This window comes from Camelus bactrianus, chromosome 6, assembly GCF_048773025.1.
Source record: "Camelus bactrianus isolate YW-2024 breed Bactrian camel chromosome 6, ASM4877302v1, whole genome shotgun sequence".
Lineage (NCBI taxonomy): Eukaryota > Metazoa > Chordata > Mammalia > Artiodactyla > Camelidae > Camelus > Camelus bactrianus.
Window position 1 is genome coordinate 86,002,197 of NC_133544.1, and position 24,316 is coordinate 86,026,512.

General features: G+C 33.9%; 1 protein-coding gene across 2 annotated transcripts in view; it reads right to left on the reverse strand.

Annotated features, from left to right (window-relative positions):
• ADAM10 (ADAM metallopeptidase domain 10) overlaps window positions 1-24,316 on the reverse strand; it is a 108,219-nt gene that overhangs the window by 22,455 nt on the left and 61,448 nt on the right. For both annotated transcript variants that reach the window (XM_074366202.1, XM_074366203.1), the window contains exons 5-9: window positions 21,470-21,567; window positions 14,472-14,621; window positions 11,899-11,991; window positions 9,021-9,204; window positions 2,946-3,109 (exon numbers count right to left, since the gene is read on the reverse strand). In XM_074366202.1, the coding sequence (XP_074222303.1) occupies window positions 2,946-3,109; window positions 9,021-9,204; window positions 11,899-11,991; window positions 14,472-14,621; window positions 21,470-21,567 (689 nt within the window). The remainder of the gene's footprint in view (window positions 1-2,945; window positions 3,110-9,020; window positions 9,205-11,898; window positions 11,992-14,471; window positions 14,622-21,469; window positions 21,568-24,316) is intronic.

Here is a 24,316-nt window from a genome sequence, read left to right on the forward strand (position 1 = left end):
TATTAAAATCACCTCTCTGGCAACCTGGTAGAGGATAGATTAGATGGGAGGTGAAAAAAGAATAGACTAGATATTCTACTCCAAGTGTGGTCCACAGACCAGCAGCTCCAGTATCACCTGAAAGTCTCAGAAATGCAGAATCTTGGACCCTAGACTAAGGGCCACCGAAATGGAATCTGTATTTTAAGATCCTCAGGAATTTGTAAGCACATTAAAATTTGAGAGGCCCTAGACTAAAGGAAAGAAGAATAGTTAGAAGGGTCCTAAATTTCCCCTGGTAAGGACTGGATCAGGGGGACCGGGAGAGTAGAGGGGACATTTAACTGCCCTTGAAAATGCAAATTAACCATGAACAACAGTTCTCCAAAAATTCCATCTCTAAAATTTCAATTACTCTTTTAAGAACAGATCACAAAAGCAGTCAAAAAGTAGGGAGATTAAGCACATTTTAAATACTTTATCCAAGAGTACTGATAATAATCTATCAATTTTTGACTGGGGCTTAGAAAAAAGACTTCCAACTTAGAGAGTACCTTACTTACATTTTACAAAGTGGAGGGGAAATTAGGTAAGTGCGTTTCAGAATTTTAAGCTATAAGTATACAATTTTTTCTAAAGTCATAAAAATTTCCATTTTTACATGATGTGATAAGGTACAAGTAAAATAAATTTATATACAGTTTTGAAATACAAATTTCCCGAACTTATTTTAATGAGCCCTACCAAAATCATAAAGACAGAATATCTTTCAGTATTTTGTACTTCTCTGTGTATTAACTTTAGGTCCCTTGAAAATCAATACAATGGACTGGGTATTAAATGATACCAAACAGGGTGTACAGGGCATAGTGGGTCTAGCTCAGTGGTAGAACACATACTTAGCATGCACAAGGTCCTGGGTTCAATCCATTATAAATAGATAGATAGATAGATAGATAGATAGATAGATAGATAGATAGATAGATAGATAGATAAAAAAATAAAATAAATGATATCAAACAATTGCTAATTTTGTCAGGTATCATAACCATGTGGTGGTTATGGAAGAAATGTCTAATTTTTTAAGAGATGCATACTGAAATATGTAAGGATGAATGCATTTGTTTCTAATATCTTACAAAGAATAAGAAAGAAAAGCAGAAAGGGGACGTAACAAAATCTTGGTGATCGCTGACTTTGGATCAGAGGTTGGCAAATCGTAGCCTGCACCTTATTTTTACATGGCCTAAGCTAAGAATGATTTTTCCAAGTTTAAAAGATTGTAAAACAAACAACAAAGAAAAATACACAACAGGGACCAATTGTTATCCCCAACAAAACGTAGAATGTTTACTAGTAGGCCCTTTACAGGAAAAGTTTGCTGATCCCAGTCCCGGATGATGAGCATCAGAGTTTGTTGTAATAGTTTTCTCTGCTTCTGTGTATATAATAAATTTTTCATACTGAAAGTTTTTTTTTATATAAAGGGCAAAAGATTTTATTATTTTTTTCAGTCTTCTTTGAAATTTTTTTAATTGAAGTATAGTCAGTTACAATGTGTCAATTTCTGGTATACAGCATAATATCCCAGTCATATATATATATACACATACACATACACACACACACACACACACACGTATATATATTCATTTTCATATTCTTTTTCATTAAAGGTTATGACAAGATATTGAATATAGTTCCCTATGCTATACAGAAGAAATTTGTTTGGTATGTGTTTTTATACATAGAAGTTAACATTTGCAAATCTCGAACTCCTAAATTTATCCCTTCCCATCCTTCCCCAGTAATCATGAGATTGTTTACTATGTCTTCAAGTCTGTTTCTGTTTTGTAGATGAGTTCATTAGTGTCTTCTTTTTTCTTTTCTTAGATTCCATATATGAGTGATAATCATATGGTATTTTTCTTTCTCTTTCTGGCTTACTTCACTTGGAGTAACATTCTCCAGGTCCATCCATGTTGCTACAAATGGCATTGTTTTATTCTTTTTTATGGCTGAGTAGTACTCCATTGTATAAATATATCCCAACTTCTTTATCCAGTCGTCTGTCAATGGACATTTAGGCTGCTTCCGTATCTTGGCTATTGTGTATAGTGCTGCTGTGAACATTGGAATGCATGTATCTTTTTGAATTAGAGTTCCTTCTGGATATATGCCCAGGAGTGAGATTCTGGGATCATATGGTAAGTCTATTTTTAGTTTTTTAAGGAATCTCCATACTGTTTTCCAAAATAGCTGCACCAAACTAAGTTCCCACCAACAGTGTAGAAGGGTTCCCTTGTCGCTACACTTTCTTCAGCATTTATTGTTTGTGGACTTTTGAATGATGGCCATTCTGAGTGGTGGTTTCATTTGCTGTGCAAAAGTTTATATGTTTAATTGGGTCCTGTTGTTTATTTTCACTCGTATTTCTATTGCCTGGGTAGACTGCCCTAGGAGAACATTGCTAAGATTTATGTCAGAGAATGTTTTGCCTATTATACTGAAAGACTTTTTTAAAAGTTTCATTCCATAGTAGACAAAGACAAATCTAGTAAGCCCCAATAATGCTTTTACAGAAACCAAGCAAAAAAACCACTGCACAATTTGCTAACATTCAAAATGTACTTTACATAATGGAAAGTGATTCTCGTTCAATAAATGTATGAATGAATCATGTATCAGGCACTGTTCTAGGGGCAGGAGACATGGAAGAGAATGAATGACAAAATTCCTTGCCTTCATAGAATCCTGGCACTGTTGTGCTTATTTTCTTACTTTAATCACAAGTATTCTATCTTTCTCTCTTCCAGTACTGTGGCCAAGTACATTACTGTGTTCTAACTTAAGAACTTAACATTCATGTGTACTTGTTCTCACTGTAAGCAACAACAACAAAAACTACACCGTATAAAATTAGATTAGTAACTTTTTAAAAATCTAACAAATTAGGCAACACTTACCGGAGATCCAAAGTTATGTCCAACTTCATGAGCAAATGTAATGTGAGAGACTTTGGGGGGTACATGAGACCCATAGTTCTGAACAGTAATAATTCCAGTGTTTAAGGACTTCTTCTTACCATCTGAATAGAGCTTACTTTTTTCACATATTCCTCCAGAGCTTCCTAATTCAGAACAAAGGTGGCTAAAATTAGCATCTATTTCCCCCCCAAAATAATTTTCGAATATATGCTATATTAACTTGAAACATTTCCTATGTATTTTGAATCCAAAATAAAATTGGTACACGCATATATCAAATACTAAAAAGTTTCTTTGGTCCAAGATTAGGAAGTCATTTCAAATAAAAGTTTAATGGAACACAAACTCCCAGGATTGAGTACAAAGCCCTTATAAAATGTTCAACCTCATAATCAAAATATCCTCCAATTTTTGCTCCCATTAATTCAGCAAAACAAATACTTATAGTTTCTGTTAAATTTAAATATTTCAGTATTTACACTAGGTTCAAAGTCTGTATCTTTTCATCTTTCAAAATGAAACTTATATTTAAGTTAAATGAAAGCTGAGCAAAATATTCTCAAGGAGATTCTGAGAAAGTCACCTCTACAAATAACAGCAGTGAAACACAGGAGTATGTGATTCACTATCCTGAGAGGCAACACATGATATATTTTTAATGAAGAAAAGAATTAGTGGTTTGCAGGGCCTGGGGGGAGGGGGAGATAGAGAAAGGCTGACAGAGGTACGAGCTTTCAGTTTTAAGATGAATAAAGTCTGAGGATCTAATGTGTAACACATGATGATTAGTTGATAACACTGTATTACATAAATGAAATTTGCTAAGAGAATAAAACTTAAACATTCTCACAAAAAAAGGGAATAAGGGAAATGTGTAAGGTGATAGATGTATTACTTAACCTGGTGGGGGAATCCTTTCACAATGCATAAGAATATCAAATTATCATGCTGTACACTTCCGTATCTTATGATTTTATTTGTCAATTATATCTCAATAAAGCTAAAAAAAGAAAAGAATTATGTCAAATGGATAAAAAAAAAAAAAAAATGGAGGTAAGGAAGGAGACTAGGTAGGAAGGGAGAGAGAGGAAATGAGGCAAAATGTTAACTGATGAATCCACCAGGAGTAAACGGCACTATTCTTGCAATTTTTTGGCAGGTTTGAATTTTTTTTCAAAGTAAGTTCAAAAAATTGAACTACGGTTTTTCAATGTGTCTTGAGAATACTTCTAAATTCTAAAGGAAAACCTGCATTTTTACTTATATGATACATATCAAATCATTTTGTAATTCACCTATTAATAGTTTTCAAATCTGAGAGCTTAATACTGAAATGAAAGTGCTTTCACATCTAAAGGCAGTTAATTTAAGAAATTAGAAAAAAAAAAACCAGCAAATCAGAAACTAGCTGGCCAATCCATGTCTTTATGTGCTCTGCACTGAGACGACCACAGTCTTTAAAATAACTCTGTTAAAGACTTCCAGTGAGAAGTTCTTTGGTTTACATTCACACTTAAAAGGTTTCTTTATTTGATTTTTAATTAAAACATAATCAAATGGGTTAGGATATTCTGATAACTGATCAAATTATTTCAAATCAGCTTTCTACACACACTGTAATACAAAGTTACAACCACGTTATTAATCTACTTTAAAAAATGTCACATTTATAATCTGATAAAGCATATAATAGAAAGCAATTCAAAACAGATCTGAAAGAATGGCATGACACTACAATTGCTGCCTTGTTCCTTTTAATATTAGAAAGTATATGGCAATAAATCATAAATTTGAATTACTGTTATGACACAACACAGGAAGCTGAAATGAGAATGTGCGTCACAGAAAAGATAATCGAAAGACTAAGCCATATGCAGATTTTAACCAGCAAAGGATTGAGAAGCTTTATGACATTTAAAACTTACTACCTTTTCTACACAGAAAACTGACTAGAAAGAAAACAGCAAATGATTTATGAATATTTAATATATTTTCTTAAACTACCTCTACTTTTGGAGATGAGTCCCAAGGACTATATCACTATTTCTAGAAACTAGAAAAGATATGAATAAGCACTCTGGATATAATAATTACAGTCTTCCTATTATAATTTTACATAAATAGTAAATTAATATCCTGCCTTATTGAAGATGTGTCATATGCAAAGTGGTCCAATGCAGTACTGTCAAAGTTGAATTAAGCATAGAAGACTCCACACTGCAAATCTTTATCAGTTAAAAAAAAGTAAATGGCATATATTAAAAACTCTGATAATATACTTTTCTGTATTTTTAAGATCTAGCTAGTTTAGGGGAAAATAATACATAAATTTGAGTGTACTCTTCCGAAATATAGTCTTTGTAATTCATACCTTGTTTAATGTCTTAAACAATTGCTTTTGATTTTTAATGACTACTGCTTATACAGGAAAGTTTATTGTTTGTTATAGACTAATCACATACATTGGAATAACTAAATCATACAGGGAGAAATAAAATACTAAATCTAATTTTATAAGTTATGACTTAATTTTTAAATACTGCAACTACTTTTGACATGCTAGAAACTCAATTGATAATATAAATACCTATAGCTAAGCCATAAATCACGTTCAGTAATTGGTTAACCGTGTAAACCGAAGAGTTTACACACATAGTAAACACTTAAAAACACAAAAATGTATAAAAATGAGGACAGAATTTGAGTCAAAAACAATTACTGATGGATGATAACTCAATAACCAACAAAGGAATATAACGACATTTTTCTAGCTACAGGACAGTCTGAGAGCTAGTCACAGAGTATCAGTACTAAACTTAAAACAGATCCCCCACCACCAAAAGAAAAAAATTATAAAACCTACAAGGGTAATATAATACCAGAGTCCATAAATGTAGTTTTGACAGGAGCAGGCCTAAACATCTAAAACTTAATAGTAGCATGTTGACCATACAGTATTAATCTGAGCAGTAGTACTGAACCAGACATTAATACCACTCCCAGACAGGTTATTAGGAAATGTCTCACGGCATTTCCCTGTCTTTCATGTCTAGGGAATTGTACTCACACATAACGGGTAGTACCAGAGATGTTAAATATTCTGTAAGGGACAATCCAGACCTGCACAAAATGCCAACATTAAGTGCTCTGTAGTCTACTAATGTAATATTCTAATGGTGTAATTCTCCTGGCCTTTTAATTATAGACTTTCAAACAACAGGTTAAGAATTCAATAGGCTGCTGGTTATCCTGAGAACCTCATGCTGAGTTCTGCATGCAGTCAAATTCTAATACGTAAAACCAAACTAAAATTTCTAAACCAAGAAAAACAGAAGAGACAATTTCTACCAAAATAAATGTCTCAAAAAAAAAAAAAGTTTTTCACAAATGGTCAAAGGAATACTGAATAGTTCAGGAGTACCTCTGGAGATGAATTCGAGAGCTAGACTTGGTCACTGACCTGGCCAAACTGAGAATATGTTCATTGGGTTAAGTAATAACATTAAGATGGATAAGAGATGAGCAGAATGTCAAAGAACAAAATTCCTTCTGTTTCCAACTCATGCCCCCATTCTTCTGTCCCCTCCTAGCCCCTCCCCAGAAGCTCTTGGAAAAAGGCTTCTGAGAGCTGGAGTTGAGGAGTTAACATAGAGTAAAGGAAGAAGGCGTCAGAACCCAATAACAAAAATACAGGTAATGTGTCTCATCATTTTCAATCCAGAACGCTGCCTACTGCTGTTTCAGTAAAATAAGCAGCATTTCATAAAATAAGTGGTCCAGCTATTATAAACAACTAGACAAAATAACTAACTGTCTCCAAACCCCACAACCCCAGTCGAATCATAAGAAAAACACCCAACAGGCTGAAACAGAGGGGCATCCTACAGTACACCTGACCAATACTCCTCAAAATCATCAAGGTTATGAAAAACCAGAAATGCCTGATAAACTATCAGACAAGGAGAGGCTAAAGACACAAGAACCAAATGTATCGTATTGCAGTATCCTGGATGAGAACCTGGAATAGAAAAAGGACCTTAGGTAAAAACTAAAGAAATCTGAATGAACTATGGACTGACTTTGGTTAACAATAATGTACCAATATTGGTTAATTAACTGTAACAAAGGTACCATACTACTGTAAGCTGTTAATAATATAGGAAAGTGGGGGAGACAGCTCTGCTATCTGCTCAGTTTTTCTATAGATCTAAAACTTTTCTAAAAATATAGTCTACTTTAAAAAAAAAAAGTGGCTGCATTGATGGATAAATACCTAAAGATTTAGGAAATTTTGACCAAGCTTCTTCAGGAGCATTACATTCTTAATGAATAACAGTCTGGAGGTGAAAATGAAAAATAGCAGACTTTTTAGTTTAAAATCATCCAATCATTTGCCCAATAGACCTTTTGAGAGCAAAAAATATCAATATGGTGGTTTTCAAACTTTGGTTTGCATCAGAATCGAGTGGAGGGTTTCTTCAAACAAAGGTTGATGGGCTCCACACCTAGAGTTTCTGATTCAGTACACCTGAATGGGGCCCATGAATTCACATTTCTAACAAGTTCCCAGGCAATGCTGATGCTGCTAGTCCACGGAGCACACTTAAAGAACCACTACAGTAATGGTTCTATACAAAGAAAAATCAAATGAATTTCTGTCTTTACAGTACTTACTGATGCATAAAGAGAAGGGATTATAAACACTGTGATAAAATTATCCAACTAACCAAGGAGGGGAAAAGAAATTTCAGAATATAAAAGTTATAAAACATGCAAATTATCATAGGAAAGAGTGAGTTGCACAATCTGCTGACAATGCAGGTAACACAAAACCAGCAAAGATTATCATAAAGGACAAATATCCAAACATATTGCAGTATGATATATGCAGTCTGTGACATAAAATTTTACTTTAATGACATCACAAAATTGAGTACACTTTAAAGTGGAGCAGAAGAACAAAAGCTCTGGAAATTGTAAAGAGGATATTCATTGCTGGCTTAAAAATCAAAAAAAAAAACCCAGAGAGTAAGAAATATAAAAGCAGAAATACAGTCCTAAGTAGTTAAAATATGCATAACAAATCAAAGAATAAACTAAGACTAGGAATACCTATTCCTATTCTATCCTATCCAGGTCTTACGTGGGATAAAGCAGAAGTTAATTCTTTTAAAAAGATAGAAATGGTGGGTCAGAAGGAGGAGAAATTGCTATATATAGCTCAGAAGACGACAGATTACTGATCAAACTCTGTATGGCAAAATTTGTATTCCAGGAGTCTGGGATTCTTTCTACTCATCTCTCAGTTAATAAACTTGTATTTCTCTAAACTAGGCTACTGAATTTATTATAATATAAATCACAGACCCCCACCTCACTGCAATGGGAAGGGAACTATCCTGTTCCAGCTTTCTCAATGGCAGTAGCTCATGGGTAAGGCAGAGCCCCCAGCAGAGTGTGGGCCCATGCGGTAAGGCAAATGGAGATAGGGTTACTGGGACCTCCTGTTCATATCTCCTTCCAGGCAATACTTCTTTTTTGTTAAAATAAAGGCTAGAAATAAAATAATAAAGGCAGTCTTTGCTTTTCTTTCTACCTGCTGTTCCTGATCAGGGTCTCTCTCCATCTCACTGTAGAATAGAAGCAAGTTTCCCCTTTTGACTCTAAGAACCTCTCCCCATCCCCCCAACCCTCAAAATAATTAATTAACTAATGAATTAATGATACTAACTTTTGTGAAAAGAATTGATACTTTGCTTTTTGGTTTCAGAAATAAGTACCACTTTTTCCCATAAAATTTTTTATTTCAGCCTCTGAACACACCAAATGTCAGGATATCTCCCTGTTAGTACTCATTTACTCATTCCCAAACAAAAAGCTGCTTAATCTATTTTTCCATTTACAATATGCTTATGAATCGTGCCTACCTCAAACTGGTTAAATTAAGATATTATATAAGCGTCACTTTCTCCTATACTTTATAAAATTCAATCAGCCCTGAGAATTGCTTTTCGTTTCAAGTAGTAAGACAAAAAACATAGTTAAATAAACTACCTGAAGGTGCTCCAACCCAAGCCAGACCAAGGACACCATCATCAAAATCTCGGTCTGTGAAGACATAGGCCAAACAGTAGTCATCATGATTCTGCTCAGAATTCAGTTCCAGAAACTTCTCCACACCAATATTTGGAAAACGGAAGGGATTTGTAGGGTCCTTTTCATCAGCAGTTGTGTTGATCTAAAACCCAAAACAATGGTTTTTAACAAGCAATTAATGTTAGCAGAGTCTTAGTGTAAGTAGCATCTGCCTGCACAATATGCTTGGGTACCAAGGGAATCAGGCCTGAATTACGGCTTCTACAGTGATTCCCACTGCCTCCATCCCTGAGCTAATCACAGAAGCCAAAAAGAAAGAAGGGAAAAAGAAAGGCAGGGTCAGGAAATTAAAATTGAATCCGTTCAGTAAAAGAAAAATAAATAAAAAAAAACAGGGAAAAGAAAAACAATGAAAAAATAAAATTGAATACATTCAATTTCTGAGCAAGTATTCACCAGATTCCTGAACACTGACTAATTAGGATGGAAAAACAAGTTCTGCTTTCAAAATTTCTGATAAGGAAGTATACTTTCCCAAATGTAATCATCTGATCAGTCTCTTTTAATGCTCATCTTCTACATATGGTGACAAGTAAAAAGACATAAAACCCTCTATTTCAGCTAATTATTAGAACATAAAATAGATACCGAACCTAAGACTGTCAATTCAGCAGACAAATCATATTCTTGGTTCTCCTTGCCTGGAAAGTCCTCAGTCAAGCAAGCCAAACTAACTTCAAGTTCAATGTTTTTCCCTGAACATGGATAAGAATTTTTTTTCTTTGCTAATTTGTTTCTCTTACTATTTCAAGCTGAGTTCCTCCAGAATGTTTCCTCTGACACTTAGCTACTATACTCCTGCTGCAGGCTTCTCCTTCACAATCTGAAGAATAATCAGTTCTGATACCAAACTTCTACTAAACAATAGCTTTCATTTATTAGTCTCTGCTTCCTTTCAGAAAGCCCTGCCATATGCCCTGAAGTCCTAGAACAATTTGGCTTTCCCTAAGTAAGTCAAAGAATTATATACAGGACTGTGGATAAAGAATAAAAAGGAATATATTGAAAGTAAACATTGTTTAGAAGGCAAATCTCAGTCTACTGAAAATATGAGTATTAAGGGGAGGCTATTACAGTTCATAAAAATGAAGCTATCGGTCTTTTTAGGATCCACATCCCTCAGTAAAACCAAGGAGCTTAAATTAGACACAGGATGACAGAAACACCACTGAGGGCAACTGTCTAAGAACAGATTTGAGAACATCTGGTTCATTCATTAACAATTAGCCCACAGCAATCAGTTATGCTCATCTAACACAGAAAGAATCCAGAAACAAGAACACTATATATTTCAAGTAGCCCACGCTTACAGACATGTGACATATGGCTTTTTCCCACTAAACATATAAATAAGACTCTCTGATGCTTCTGTAATATTGGCTACAAATAAAAATTGCATCGAAATTTTAGTTATCTATATTAAAAATGAGATGACCAATACTTAAATATTTGCTTATATAATATAAATTTCAAATTATTTAATGAGTCACAAACTTCAACTGATGAGATATAAAATTTTAATCTTAGTTAAAGGCTTGAAAACAACCAAATGCCACATTACCCTTTTATATACATGCATTTCTTCATAAAGCACATTATTTTACTCAAAAAAAACGTGCTTCACTAAAATTTTTTCAGATGTTCTCTACTTTTCGTACTCTGCATTTTATTACTCTGTCTACTAAACAGCAGTACTTACACCACTTATCATGGTCGCTTGCTCATTTAAAAGTTTATATTGCTCTCAAAATACATGAAAGCAATTGATCACAAATAGTTCTTATATTGTATACCTACAAACTGTCTTTCACCTTAAAACAATCCAATGTAATATTTAATCATGCCACTTTTAGAAGTAAGGACCACTTTCAGCTATTTTATTAAACATACTGCATGAATGTACTAAAGTTATAACCTAGCCAACCATGTAAGAAGCATAAATACAAAGAAACCCTGTGGCAAGTACTTTTGCAAAATGATGATTTTTAAAACTCAGGTTATCTAATTCATAATTTCTTAAAAACATTTAAAGTGCGTTGAAAGACTACATATTTAGAAAATTTTTGAAACAGCTCAATTTTGTTAAGTTAAGTATTTACTTATTAAAAATTAATAACATTAAAACTAAAAATCAGTGACTCTGGACCAGCATTTCTCAAAGTGTGTTCTGCAGTTCTTTGAAGTCTCAGTTGACGTTAATACAAAAAAAAGATTAAATTAGTTTAGAAAAGTATGAGTTTCTTTCTCAAAGGATTTCTCAAAATTTGGAATACATCAGTGTGTACTATTAAATTTCAAGAAGAAGAAATAGTATTAAATGTTTTTCCAGCTTCCAATTTTATTTAACGACTGTATCTATCCTTCCCTCCACTGGAACATCAAATGAGACACACTCTGAAATACACTGCAAGCCAAATCTGAAGAAACTGGGGAATAACACCAAGGGAAAAAATGTCAAGTACTCTATCTGTCGTTATTGAGAAGGCTTTCTAACTGGTATGTTAATCAGATAGATAGAAAACAGTACTTTCTATCATACTTCTTTTGCAGTCCAGAGTAAAGCCCTATAGACTTCATTCTTAAATCATAAACCCAAGTGTCCCCTGTGTGTGTGTGTGTAAAATCAAAGAGTAAAGATCTACTGTATGAGTAAATACAATTTAATTTGAACTATTTAATGCACAAAGATGAAGTAAAAAGCAAGCATTTTTCTTTTTGTAAACATTGTCGTTATTGTTTCTCTTTTTCAATATTCTTATCTATTGAAATTCCTTACTCTTATACGTTTCACCATGAAACTGATGTTACGGATTCCGGAGAAGTCTGTGGTCTGGTAAATTGTATCAATCGCTTTAACATGACTGGATATCTATTGATTTAGAAAAAAAAAAAAAGAAGAATTTTTTAGAGGCAATGTTGAAATGTAAAAAAGATGTGAATTTCCATTTCCCAAATCAAGAATTATTCATATTCCACCAAATTCAAATTTTAAAGTGTCTATATCATATACTGTACGAAAGGCTGAAAAATATCAATGAACTGCAGCTGAGAGGGAAATTCTGTGACTTCTCCACTTTTCTCTGGTCAAAACAAACATGTACTCTTGCCTCAGCTATATAAAACTTTGTTTCCTCGATCCATCCCAAAACGTCATACCTCCATGCCTTTCACATGCTGCTCCTTATGCCTATGGTATTCATCCCTTAGACTCAGCTCAAATATCTTCTGGGAATACTTCCCTGACAGTATCAGGACACTCGGTCATTCTGAATTTAGTCTTTCCATTACTGCACTAGTGCACATTCTCTAAGTTTTGTTCACCACTTACTGTATACTAGGCACTGTTTTAGGTGCTGGGGGCATAGTGGTGAACAAAATTGAGAAGATCCCTATAAATTTAGAGATTTATTCTAGAGGGGGAAGAAGAGAAAAAAGTAATACAAATATAAATAACATACATTCAGATTTTGCTAAATTGTACAAAGAGATAAACAGGGTGACAGAACACAAAAAGAACCCCTGTTTACCTAGCTGACTCCCAGCTAAACTCTCTGGTTTCTAAACCATTCTATAGCAACCTTCCTATCTTCAGTTACAAAAAGCACTCTTGCTACCACTTACGTGAAAATATGTATATATACTTTCAAAACTATTTTCAAAGAAATTGTATAAACATAAGATATTCAAATAGAATCATTAACAATAATAATTTCAAAAGTAGCCAGGTTGGCAAACATTGATAAAGAACACCATAACAGTGCAGATAGGGTCCATCATAAATTCACTCCATCTAACCTCAGCTTTGCCTACCAATCCTTATCCAATTCTCACTGTGTCTACTAAACCCCAACGGGGGCCGTTCAAACATTTCTCCACAGATGATCTTATGTCTTACTTTACTGAAAGTTTATCTTGACTTCCCTCTCTTAACTTTCAAATTTTTCTATTTTTAATCCATTGCTGTCTTCCTCAAATGGTAACTCTTCCTTAAAGTGTAATTTTTCCATATTCCTGATCCTAACCCTTGCTGGACCTTAAGGAATGTTGTTTCCCATCAATTTTTATTTTTCTTACATCTTATACTGCTTCTCTACTGGGTCATTTTCTTCTTTTTACCAACTTCTCAAGAATTCCCCTTTCACTCAAACATTTCATATTATTTCTAAGCCACCATTTTTTTTTTTTCTTTTCAGTTTTTCACATCTCTTAAAACCCTAACTGCTCCTGCCAGCACATTCCTTATGGTCTGCAATGTTTCCACCATCACAACTTTATTGAGAGTGTGCTTAAAGCCCATCAGTAATCTTCTAATAACTGAAAATCAACTAACTTTTATAATCATTCTCTTTTTTGGCATTGTTGAGGCATAAATGACAAACAAAATGTAAGATATTTAAAATGTACACCATGATGATTCAATATACATATACACTGTGAAAGGATCCCTACCATCTAGTTAATACACTGTGGTCATTTTCTTTGATATCTCTGTGATACGACACTATTAGCTATGCATTTTGTCTTGAAACTTTGCTTGTTCCTTGGCTGATCTTATTTAACCTCCTACCTTTTCAACTATTATATTTTACCTCATAGCTTCTCCTCCTCATCCTACTCAACAGAAGGACTGTATCTCCCAGTTCTTTTCCTTCTGATTTCATTCTCTCCCTTTCATTCTCTCTCCTTAACTATCTCTTTCATATCCTTAAATTACATGCAGAAAGCTCAAGGCTAACCTCTCCCATGCACATGGGCTTCTGAACATGTCTAAAAATAAGTTCATCACTACTGTCAAAATTAGTTCACCACTTATACTACTGGTGCCTCCATCCTCCCAGTCTCAAATCCTTGGACTCAAAACGCATTCATCAAACCCTCAATGGATACCATCAACAAAGGCTACTTTGAAGAGTATCTCAAGAAAATTTATATTTTAATAAGGGTTGAAAAGACATAAGTGCAGATAATAATGTAACTCAGAAAGTGCTAAACACAATGAAAATACAGAACAGAAATTAAATATTCTTATTGGAAGGATTCCTCTAACTTTCCCTCCTTTAAGACCACAAATGAAAATATGACCCTCTTTTCAAAGCTAAGCTCCAATATCATCATCTCCATGAGATCATTTTCTTACATTTCTCTCTTGAATGACACTAAAATATCCTAACTAGTCTTTCAGTAATCTGTGTTCTTATGTTACATATTTTATCATATCACAATTGGAAATACATCTCCTTATTTTTCCAAAATGTGATATACAGTAACTTTAATTTTTAGAGGAAAATATAGCTATAAAGAAATAATATGACAGTATGTGAAACAAAACAGTAGCAAAATTATAAATACCTGGGCAATCACAGCTTCTCGTGTTCCGTAATATTTAAAGAATAGATGATCAGTCTGAATATAAAGCTGACAAGTATTTTTTTCAGCTGAAGTCGTACGTTTTTTCCTCAGGAGTTCTGGGCCATTAACAGTATGATCTTCATGAGGTGTCTATATGTCAAAGAAAGTCATTTCTGATCATTAGCATGCTTCACTTATTATAATTTTATATAGTTAAGATGACACATTATAAGCAATTTCATTTTCTGCTTTATTATGTGAGACCATAGGTACTTCTTCATGCTGTTAAAATTTCTTCATAAATATCACTTTCAGTCTGGTAACATTCTACTGTGTAGATGATTTATTTATTCAAGCAATTCTTTCACTCTGAAACACTTTCAAAACATACCCTTTAATAACCTGAATAAACTATGGACTTTAGTTGATTTAAAAAATATCTTTTAATGTGTAATCATGTAAATATAAAGCAAGTCTTACGGTAGTTTACCTATCTTACGCTGCCTCACCTCTAATACCTAACACCACCTCTAATTTCACCCAGCCCTGTCAAATTTAGCTCCTAAATACTTAGGGCATCTGCCCATCACCTCCGGCTCTACTGCATTAGCCCAAGCCACCATCACTTATTACCTAGAGTACTGCAATAAGAGGGATGGAGTCTATCTATCTATATCCACTAGTGGCCTTCAACCTAATCTTCATACCACAATCTTCTCAAAATGCCAAAATCCAAAATATTATCCATCTGCATAACGCATTTCAAACACTTCCTGCTGCTCTAAGGAAAAAGCCCTAAACCTTTTAAATGCACCCAATCAGCACCGCAGACTCTACTTGCCTGTCCAGCTTTGTTCCATTCCATGCTACTTCACAGAGAGACCCCACTGACTTACCCAGCTCTAACTCTCTGTGCCACAGCTACACAGGCCTCCTTTCCAATCCTCCAAAACACAGTCTCTCTCCTGCCACAGTCTTTTGCACATGGTGATGCTGCCTCTCCTGATCTAGTTAATTTCTTTCTTCATACTCAGCAAAGGTCAATTCATCCATTTTACCACCTCACAGACCCATGCACCCATGTCCCTTACATAGTACAACTTCACAGCTTATCATGTGGTTATCGGTTTATTTTCTGTCTCCAGCCCACCACCATTACTTTAACCTCTAGAATACGAGTTTTAGAAAGAAGAAACTATCTCTGTGTTTGCTTCTCTCTATACTGCTATCAGCTAACATATTTGGCAGGCAAACAGTAGACACTCAATAAGTATTTGTTTAAAGAATTAATTCTGCTATTGAACCCAAGCACTTAAACATCTGCTGACATCTATAAGGACCATTTTAAGTGAAATCTGATGACACAGTAATAGAGAATTCAAATTAAATTAAATTTTAAGCCACAATTCCAAATTTACACTCACATTTTATAATTTCCTTCTCCCTTGAACTCCATGTTTGACTGTTCTCTTAGTTACTGTCTTCATTTTACTTTTATCTATTTTCACTCAGTACATCATCCTAGGATGGCAGTTACTGTTTCAGCACATTCCATTGTCTTCCGGTTTCAACTGTTTCCAATGAGAAATGAGCTGTCATTTTTACTGTTGCTTCTATGAAGATGACTGGACTTTTTTATTGGTTGCTTTTAAGAGTCTATCTCTTGGTGTTTATACTTTTCTAATATTGTGCTAAAGTATTAATTTCTTTGTAAAAGATTTTTCCTGTGATAATTACAGGGCTTAATGAATATGTTGTTTGCTATCATCTGTCGTATCTGGAAAATTCTCAGCCACTATCTGTCCCTATTTCACTCTCATTTTCTTCCTTCTGAGATATCAATTACACGTATTTTAGACCTCCTTAACATATCACCTCTATCTCTTAAGCTCTTTTCTGTATTTTCTATCCTTTTCTTTCTAAGCCATTTACTCTATTTTCTTATGACATATCATCCAGATCTAAATCCATCAAATTCTTAATTCCTGTTGTTTTATTCTTCAATTCTAGAATTTCCATTAGGTTCTTATGTTCATTTTCAATTTTCTGCTGAAATTTCTTATTTCATCTTTATCTACTTGAACACATCATAAAGTCTGTATCTGTATCTAATCATTTCATTATTCAAATACTTTTAGGTTGTTCACATGTCTGACACTCTAGCTAGACCGTAAGCTCTTTGAGGGTGTATACTGTGTCATTTATTCTTGAATGGCTGATTTTAGTAAATAATTTTTTCCCTCTCATTCTTCCATCATACTGTCTTATTTGTTCATATCCTGATAATTTGGAACTCAGTGCCAGATAATGTATACAGAAAACCATAGATATAATTTGAGGCTTCAGATTATGATATCTTTCTTGAGAAGATTTATTTTTACTTCTGGCAAGCAATGAGGTTTGATGCACTAGTAATCCTGGATTATCTTAATCCAATCAGAGATTAAGAAGATGTGATGTGAAACTTTAATCTTGGTAAAGGGGAGGAAGAACCGCTTCTGATTTACCCCTACTTCTAGGGAGCAACACTTCATTCAAGATCCCAACCTAAAGCCCTACTTAGAAGGCCCTATATAGTATTTTAATCTTTAGCCTCAATAATCTGGAGACATCTATTCAGTTTTTCAATCTCTTAGCTACCTCCTTAGGAACTAGAAGATACAACTAGAGAAAAGGTAGCCCCAAATGTCAGTGTCCTCTTTTTTCCCTAAGATTTGGCCTAGTATTTCTTCACAGCCATCTTTTCTGTCTAATGCCTCCAAACAAATACACAAATGCAGACACAAATATAAACATAGACATATATTTTTTTAATATTTATATTCTGAGGTAAGGTTGATTTTTATTAGTTGTTCTGAATAGAGGACTATTTATTTCTTGAAAAATTGTCAATTTTATGTACTGTGAATACTGTCTAAAACCTGTAAGTGTCTTCACTTTAAGGTATCTTTTACTCTTAATTTTCATACAGTGAAAAATTAATTTTTTAATAGTCAAAGATTTCATGCCTTACTCAAAGTGTTTCTCTATCTCAAAATACAAAATATTTTTTTAACATCTTTTGTCAAATGTCTTTTCAAATCCTTTTGCCCATTTTTTAATTAGGGATTGTGCATTTTTAAAAAAAATTTAGAGTCATATGAGTTCTTTGCATATTCTAGAGAAGCCTTTTGTCAGATGTGTGTGTTGTTGACATTCTCACAGTTTGTGGCTTTTTTTTTTTTTTACATTTTCTTAACTGTGTCTTTTAAGAAGTTTTTAATTTTGACAAAGTCGAGTTTATAAAATTTTTTTGACAGGTTAAGTATTTTTGTGCTGTAAGAAATTGTTGCCTATTCCAAAGTCACAAAAATATCCCCTATGCTTTTATCAAGTAGCTTCAGCTTTAAGCATGTAGATTTACTAACCATTTTGAGTTAATTTTGTATAAGGTAAAACACTGTCGGTTCAGGTTCATTTTCTTTAATTTTAATTTTTTATTTTTTGGAGGGGGAGGTAATTTAGTTTTATTTATTTATTTTTGATGGAGGTACTGGGGATTGAACCCTGGACCTTGTGCATGCTAGGCACGCGCTCTTTGCTGAGCTTACACCCTCCTCCCCAGGTTCATTTTTTAGAAATATTGATACCCGATTGTTGCAGTACTGTTTGTGAGACCACTCTTTCCTCCTTTATATTTTAACACCTTTATTGTGGTATGATTCCTTAAACTACATATATTTCAGATGTACAACTTGATAAATTCTGATAGATGTATAGTCCAATGAAACCACCACCACAATCAAGATAGCTAACAATTCCATCACTCCCCGAGAGGGGCAAATTTCGAACTCCCAATTTATCCCTTCTCACCCCTTCTTTCCTCCTCTAAATTACCTTGGGACTTCTACGAAAATCAGCTGACCACACTCTCTATTCCGTTCCACAATCTATATGTCTATCCTGAATTTAGGGGACACCATCTTGATTACCATGGCTTTATAGTAAGTCTTAAAACCAACTGGTATAAATCCTCTCGCTTTGCTCCTTTTGGAAAACTGTTTTGGCTATTCTAGGTCCTTTACATTTCTGTGTAACATTTAGAATCTGTTTGTCAATTAATTACTATATAAATCACCACTGGGGGATTATATTTGGTTCTTTTATCATAATTTCTGTTCTTCTTTGTTTTCATAGCTTTTTGTAATTCTTTGGACATAATAATGGTTGTTTTAACTTCCTTGTGTGCTAATGCTATCATGTCTAGTCTGTTTCTATCTGGGTAGCTTTTTGTGCTGCCTGTGGATCACATTTTTCAACTTCTTGAACTTCTTGTCATCTAGCAATGATTTTTGAATGCTAAACAGTGTAAATGTTACATTGCTGAGTATCTGCATTCAGTGTCCTCCTTTAACAAGTATTATTGAGCTATGTTCTGACAGGCAGTTAATTTACATGAAAATCACCTTGATTTTTCTGGAGCTTGGTTTTTCCACTTAGTTAGGGCAGGTCTGGAGTAGCCTTTAGTTTAGCATGAGGTTAGCCTGCTCCTAGTATGGCTTGAAATCTCTACCAGGTATAATTTCTGATACTTCTTCAGTTCACAGATTCCTCAGCAGTTTTTTGTTCTCCAATAGTCTTCTCACAGAATATCACCCTATGCAAGCACAGCTTAGAATCCGGCTAAGACTCAAGGTGACCCCCATGCAGGTATCTGGAGCTTTTTTTCAGTATAGCTCTCTCCTCTCAGATACTCTGTCCATAAATCCAGATACCTCCGCCTTCCTGAACTTTAACCTGTCTCTTCAATTCTGCAAGTGTGCAGTGTACTTCTTACTCTTCTTGAGATGCTCTTCATTGTGCCATTCCAGAAAGTTTGCCACCAGTCAAAAAGTCAAGGGAATCGCGGAGATATTTAATTCTCCTCTCTCACAGATCTCACTCCTGCACTGCCTATTGGCCAGTATTTGAGAACAATTGTTCCCCTCTCTCCCTCTCTCTTTGTTCCCCCTAGTTTTCTAGTTGTTTTTGTTTGTTTGTTTGTTTGTTTGCTTTGTTTTGCAGGATGGCTACTTGGATACCAGTTACTCCATCAGAACTGGAAGGGGAAATCTCCACTTGTCCTACGAAGAGTTTCAAAGTATTGGTTTTAGATGTGTAATACTGTATCTAGAATTTTGTTTGGTTTTAAATATAATGGGAGATGAAGAGCCAACTCCATCTTTTCCCCAATGGATAAAACATTTTTTCTGACTCCAGTTATTCAATGATCTCTCTACTTTTCCTCACTGATTTGAAATTTCACCTCTATCACATAACAAAGTTTCACGAGGACTCAGTTCTATTCCTTTGGTCAATTTGTTCATTCTCACGATACTATCACACCCACAATTACTACAATAAGTCTTAGTATCTTCTAGGGTAGATTCCTCGTTCCTACTGACCACCTTCAGATGGGCCTTATTTCTTTTTGGCCTTTACTTTTCTTTATGATATTTTAGACCCATCAAGCGCTATGAACAACTGCACTGTAATATGCATGGAATTGCACTGAATCTATAAATCAATATAAGGAAAAGTAATATTTTTATATTAGGTAGTATGTTCCACTAATATAGTATATCTCTCCATAATAAAAACAATTGTAACATTTCTTACATAGTTCTATAATTTTCCTTTTAAGTCCTATAATTCTTTGCTCATTTATTCTTCAATACATGATATTCTTGATACTATTATTAATGATAGCCTCCTTTACATTTTATTTCTGGTGTTCTACTGTTGATATAAAAAAACGCAACCTACTTTTGTGTATTAACGTTATATCTAGCCACTGTAAACTCTATTATATCTAGCGATCTGTAGTTGCATCTTCTATATCCACATTGCTCCCTTATATGAGCCATTATCACTTCTCAACTGAATAACTGCAACAACTTCTAATTAGTCTCCCAGTCTCTAGCCTTGCACTCCACCCTGGAGCTAAGAATTCTTTACTGGTCTTGCTATCTTTCTGACCTCTGTATATACTGCTCCTCCTATCTTTCTACCTCTTCATAGTCAACTTAACTTCTGCTTATTCTTTTAGTTTTTGATTATTGTCCTCAAATATTTCCAAGGCTAGGTTAACTAGTCTTCTTCTGTGTAGAATACTACTCTTTGCTTAATTCTTTTCTATTTCTTACTACCTTTAATTTTTCTGTGTCTCCAATTAAATTATAAATGTTTTGAGGGCAGCCTTCATCTTAATTTCCACATATTCCCAGAACCTATCAAGATCTTCTAACATATCAATAGAAAATTGTTCAACAAATGCAGGAATAAAATCTCACTTATATTTGAAAGATCCTTTTGAAATTTATGTCATTTTGCAGATCAAGAAACAGACAAATCACATTTGTGACTCAAGAAACTACTTTTAGAAAGGATGTCCAAAATACATGGTAAATGTTTTATTATAAAAAAAATAATTTTTTCATTTTAAATTTGTGTTTTTAGTAATTATAAACCTACCAACTATGACGAAAATAAAAGAGGTCAAAAAAAAGAATTAAAGATCAATAGTCAATGGCAGAAAAACTTACAATTAAAATACCAGAAGTACTGTCATTTTTTAGGGGAACCATCTTGGTTTGCTCAGAGACACACAAATCAATGCTAAAGTGGAGAAGTCCCTGGCAAACCAGAGGAAGTAGGTCACTTTAATTTTCATATGAATACAAACACATTTATACAAAATACATGTTCAGGCTGGATTTTTTTTAACTTTATTATAAAACATGTAGGAGTATATTTTGGACATGTAATTTGTTTTTGAGTCATGCAGATCTGTACTGAAATCTCAGTATCAAGTTTTTAATATAAAGTTACCTGGCGTCTCTGAGCATTAAAATATATAAATGTTTCCCCCACAGCAGTGTAAGTCTTTTATATATCCTAGACCATACATTTTTAATGTAGGAACATATGCCCAAGCTCATTTTTATCTCTTAAACAAAAGCTGGTATTAAAATCCTTACCTGTGTTACTTCTGCACCAGTCATCTGGTACTTCTTCATCCTTTCAAATACTGAATGATCTGCACAGCCCCCCTGGGGACCATATTTATGGGGATAGCCTAAAACACAAAGAAGAAATGTCATTACTGTCACATGTTTAGATATTACCAATTATCTTATAAATGAAAATTTAACTGTCATAATTAATGAAAGCCACAAAAGCTATTGAGAACCACTGGGAAAGGTATTGTGCTAGTCATTCTCATTTTAAAAGCTGGCAGGTTCTAAAGTTCTCCTTCAATAAAACATCATTGGCCTCTAGATTTTTGTCATACAAATGATTTGTGATTCTAAAAGAGAACAATAACCACTCTTTATTCTAGGTTTAACTTTCCCAACCTTACTCACTCTCGATATTTAGAGCATCTTAATACTGCAAGTTACTTCATTTTTTAAAAAAATTTTTATTGATTTATAATCATTTTACAATGTTGTGTCAAACTCCAGTGTAGAACACAATTTTTCAGTCATATATGAACATATTTATATTCATTGTCACATTTTTTTCTATGTGAGCTACCATAATACTTCATTATTTTTTAACCTTCCCTCCAAACACATTAAATTTCTTATTCTGCAAATGTACAAAGTCATCTTAATCTGAACTACCGTTGGGCTGATATAATATTATATTTGGCTTGAATTCCTTCAATGAATACCAACTGGCCTTAAGGAAAAGTAAACTAGAAACATGCTCCATTGCACAGTAAAAGCAGACTGAGTTTAGATTTCTTCAATGTATAATTCAAGTGAATGCTTTACAAAGCAATAACTATTTTATTATCATTTGTTTTCCTTTTATAATTAAACAGTGATTACTTTAGTCTTAACTGAATTGGTTCTATTTTCAAAGAGCTGTCCAATTTAGTGTAGTTATTTAAAAGTCTATTCCACTCTCCCAAAGTTCACATACTTCCCCCTTATTAAGGTTCTCCTTAGTTTATGAATAAATTTTATAATTCAATCTAGTAATCATAATTAAGAGAACTGTCAAAATAAAATACCAAGACTTAGGTGAGAGGGGAAGCACTGAAACATCCTTAAGTAGCATACAGATATAATACACAGAATTACAGTTAGAAACACTGTTTAAGTAAATCTAGAATCTAAAGCGGACACTAGTGACCTATTTTTCACTGAAATACTAGTTAAATACTACAATACAAATCTAAACTGGCAGGTAGAGGGTAGGAATTATGGACAACCGACACATATACATATAACATACATACAACAGCTACATATAACGGCTCCGATTTAAACTTTAAATTCATTTTTATCAGAGGTCAAGACCTTAACAGCTATAAAATCTCAATTAGTAAGTGTGAAAGAAACGACAGACTTAAAAATTTACCATTTTACCACCCTACACGTAAAAACTGATTTAGGAAAGGATCATCAATGGTTGCCACACCTGTTGGGGGAAAGACGTCTGATATGTAGGATATTTAAAGTCTTTGAAGGTATCACCCTACAGATCAGTTATTAATTATAAGGGGAAAGGCACCTTCACATCAAAGAGAAACAGGAATTATTATTCATTTACCCAGTGATAAAACTAAGCATTACCAGAATAGAACAATGTTATGTGCCTCTTGTGATGCAGTAAGAAATGCAGCTTTACCTACGCAGTATTGTTGGCAAAATATGGCAACTGAATCTAATCATGAATAAACAACGAGACACACTGAGAATGTAGGACATTCTATTAGTCACTGACCTAGACACGTGAAAAAAAATGACAATTTTCTGTTATTAAAAAACAGAAAAGTCAAGAACTGGGGAGGGGGATGTGTAAAAGGGCTCAGTAATTAAGACACTAAAAGCGACATAATAAACAAAGGCAAAAAAAAGTATTTTAAGATAACTGGAGAAATTTTATCATACACTGTATAGTAAATAATATTACTGAATTAATGCTAAGGTTTAGGGGTGAAACACAATTTTAGCTATTTAGGAAACGTACATATTCTCAGGAGATGAGTGCTGAAGTATTTAGCAGTGAAGTTTCTCGATGTCTGCAATCTGCTTTCAAATGATTTCCCAAAAAAAAGTGTATGGCAATGCGGGGTGGTAGGTAGTGGGGCGTGCAGTGCAAAATGTTTTTTTTAAACGGCAAACCTGGGAGAAGGATATATGTGTTCATTGCATAATTCTTTTAACTTTTTTTAAGTTTGAAATGTTCTAAATAAAACTAGGACTAAACAGTTGCAGTATTGGTGGAACAAGTTCAAACGATTTCAAAGTGGAAAACTAACACAACTGAAGTGTTGAATGAGAAAAAAATCTAATATTTATTATTTGAATGTTTCAAAGGTTGGTTTTGGGAAAGTGAAAATACAATCCCATCCAACATATATCTAATAAGAATCTACCGCAAAGGCTGGAAAGTTTTCCAGTGTAATATGCCAAGATATTCAATCTCACCTTTTAGTAGATTTGCAGTATTATCACAATGCATTCCTCTGCTACTATAATTTTAACATGGAAATGTCCCAGTGACCCTTGTCCAGATTCTTAATGGAATCTAGCTTGTCTGAACCACCAGCTGAAGAAGTTTCTCCATGCCAAGAAAACTCATTTCAATAAGCAAAGAAAAAAAGGACAGACACATTCATAGACAAGTGTACACACACACTTAAGTTCCTTATTCAGTTAATAGACTTTAGATCCCTTGGAATTTTGCTACTTGCTTTAATTGTTATATGAAGCCAAGTCCATAGTTTGACATTATTTATACATCCACCATTTGGTGTTATTTTACCCCAATACTGGGATAGTCCAGTCTCCAACAAGTAAAAATGTGGC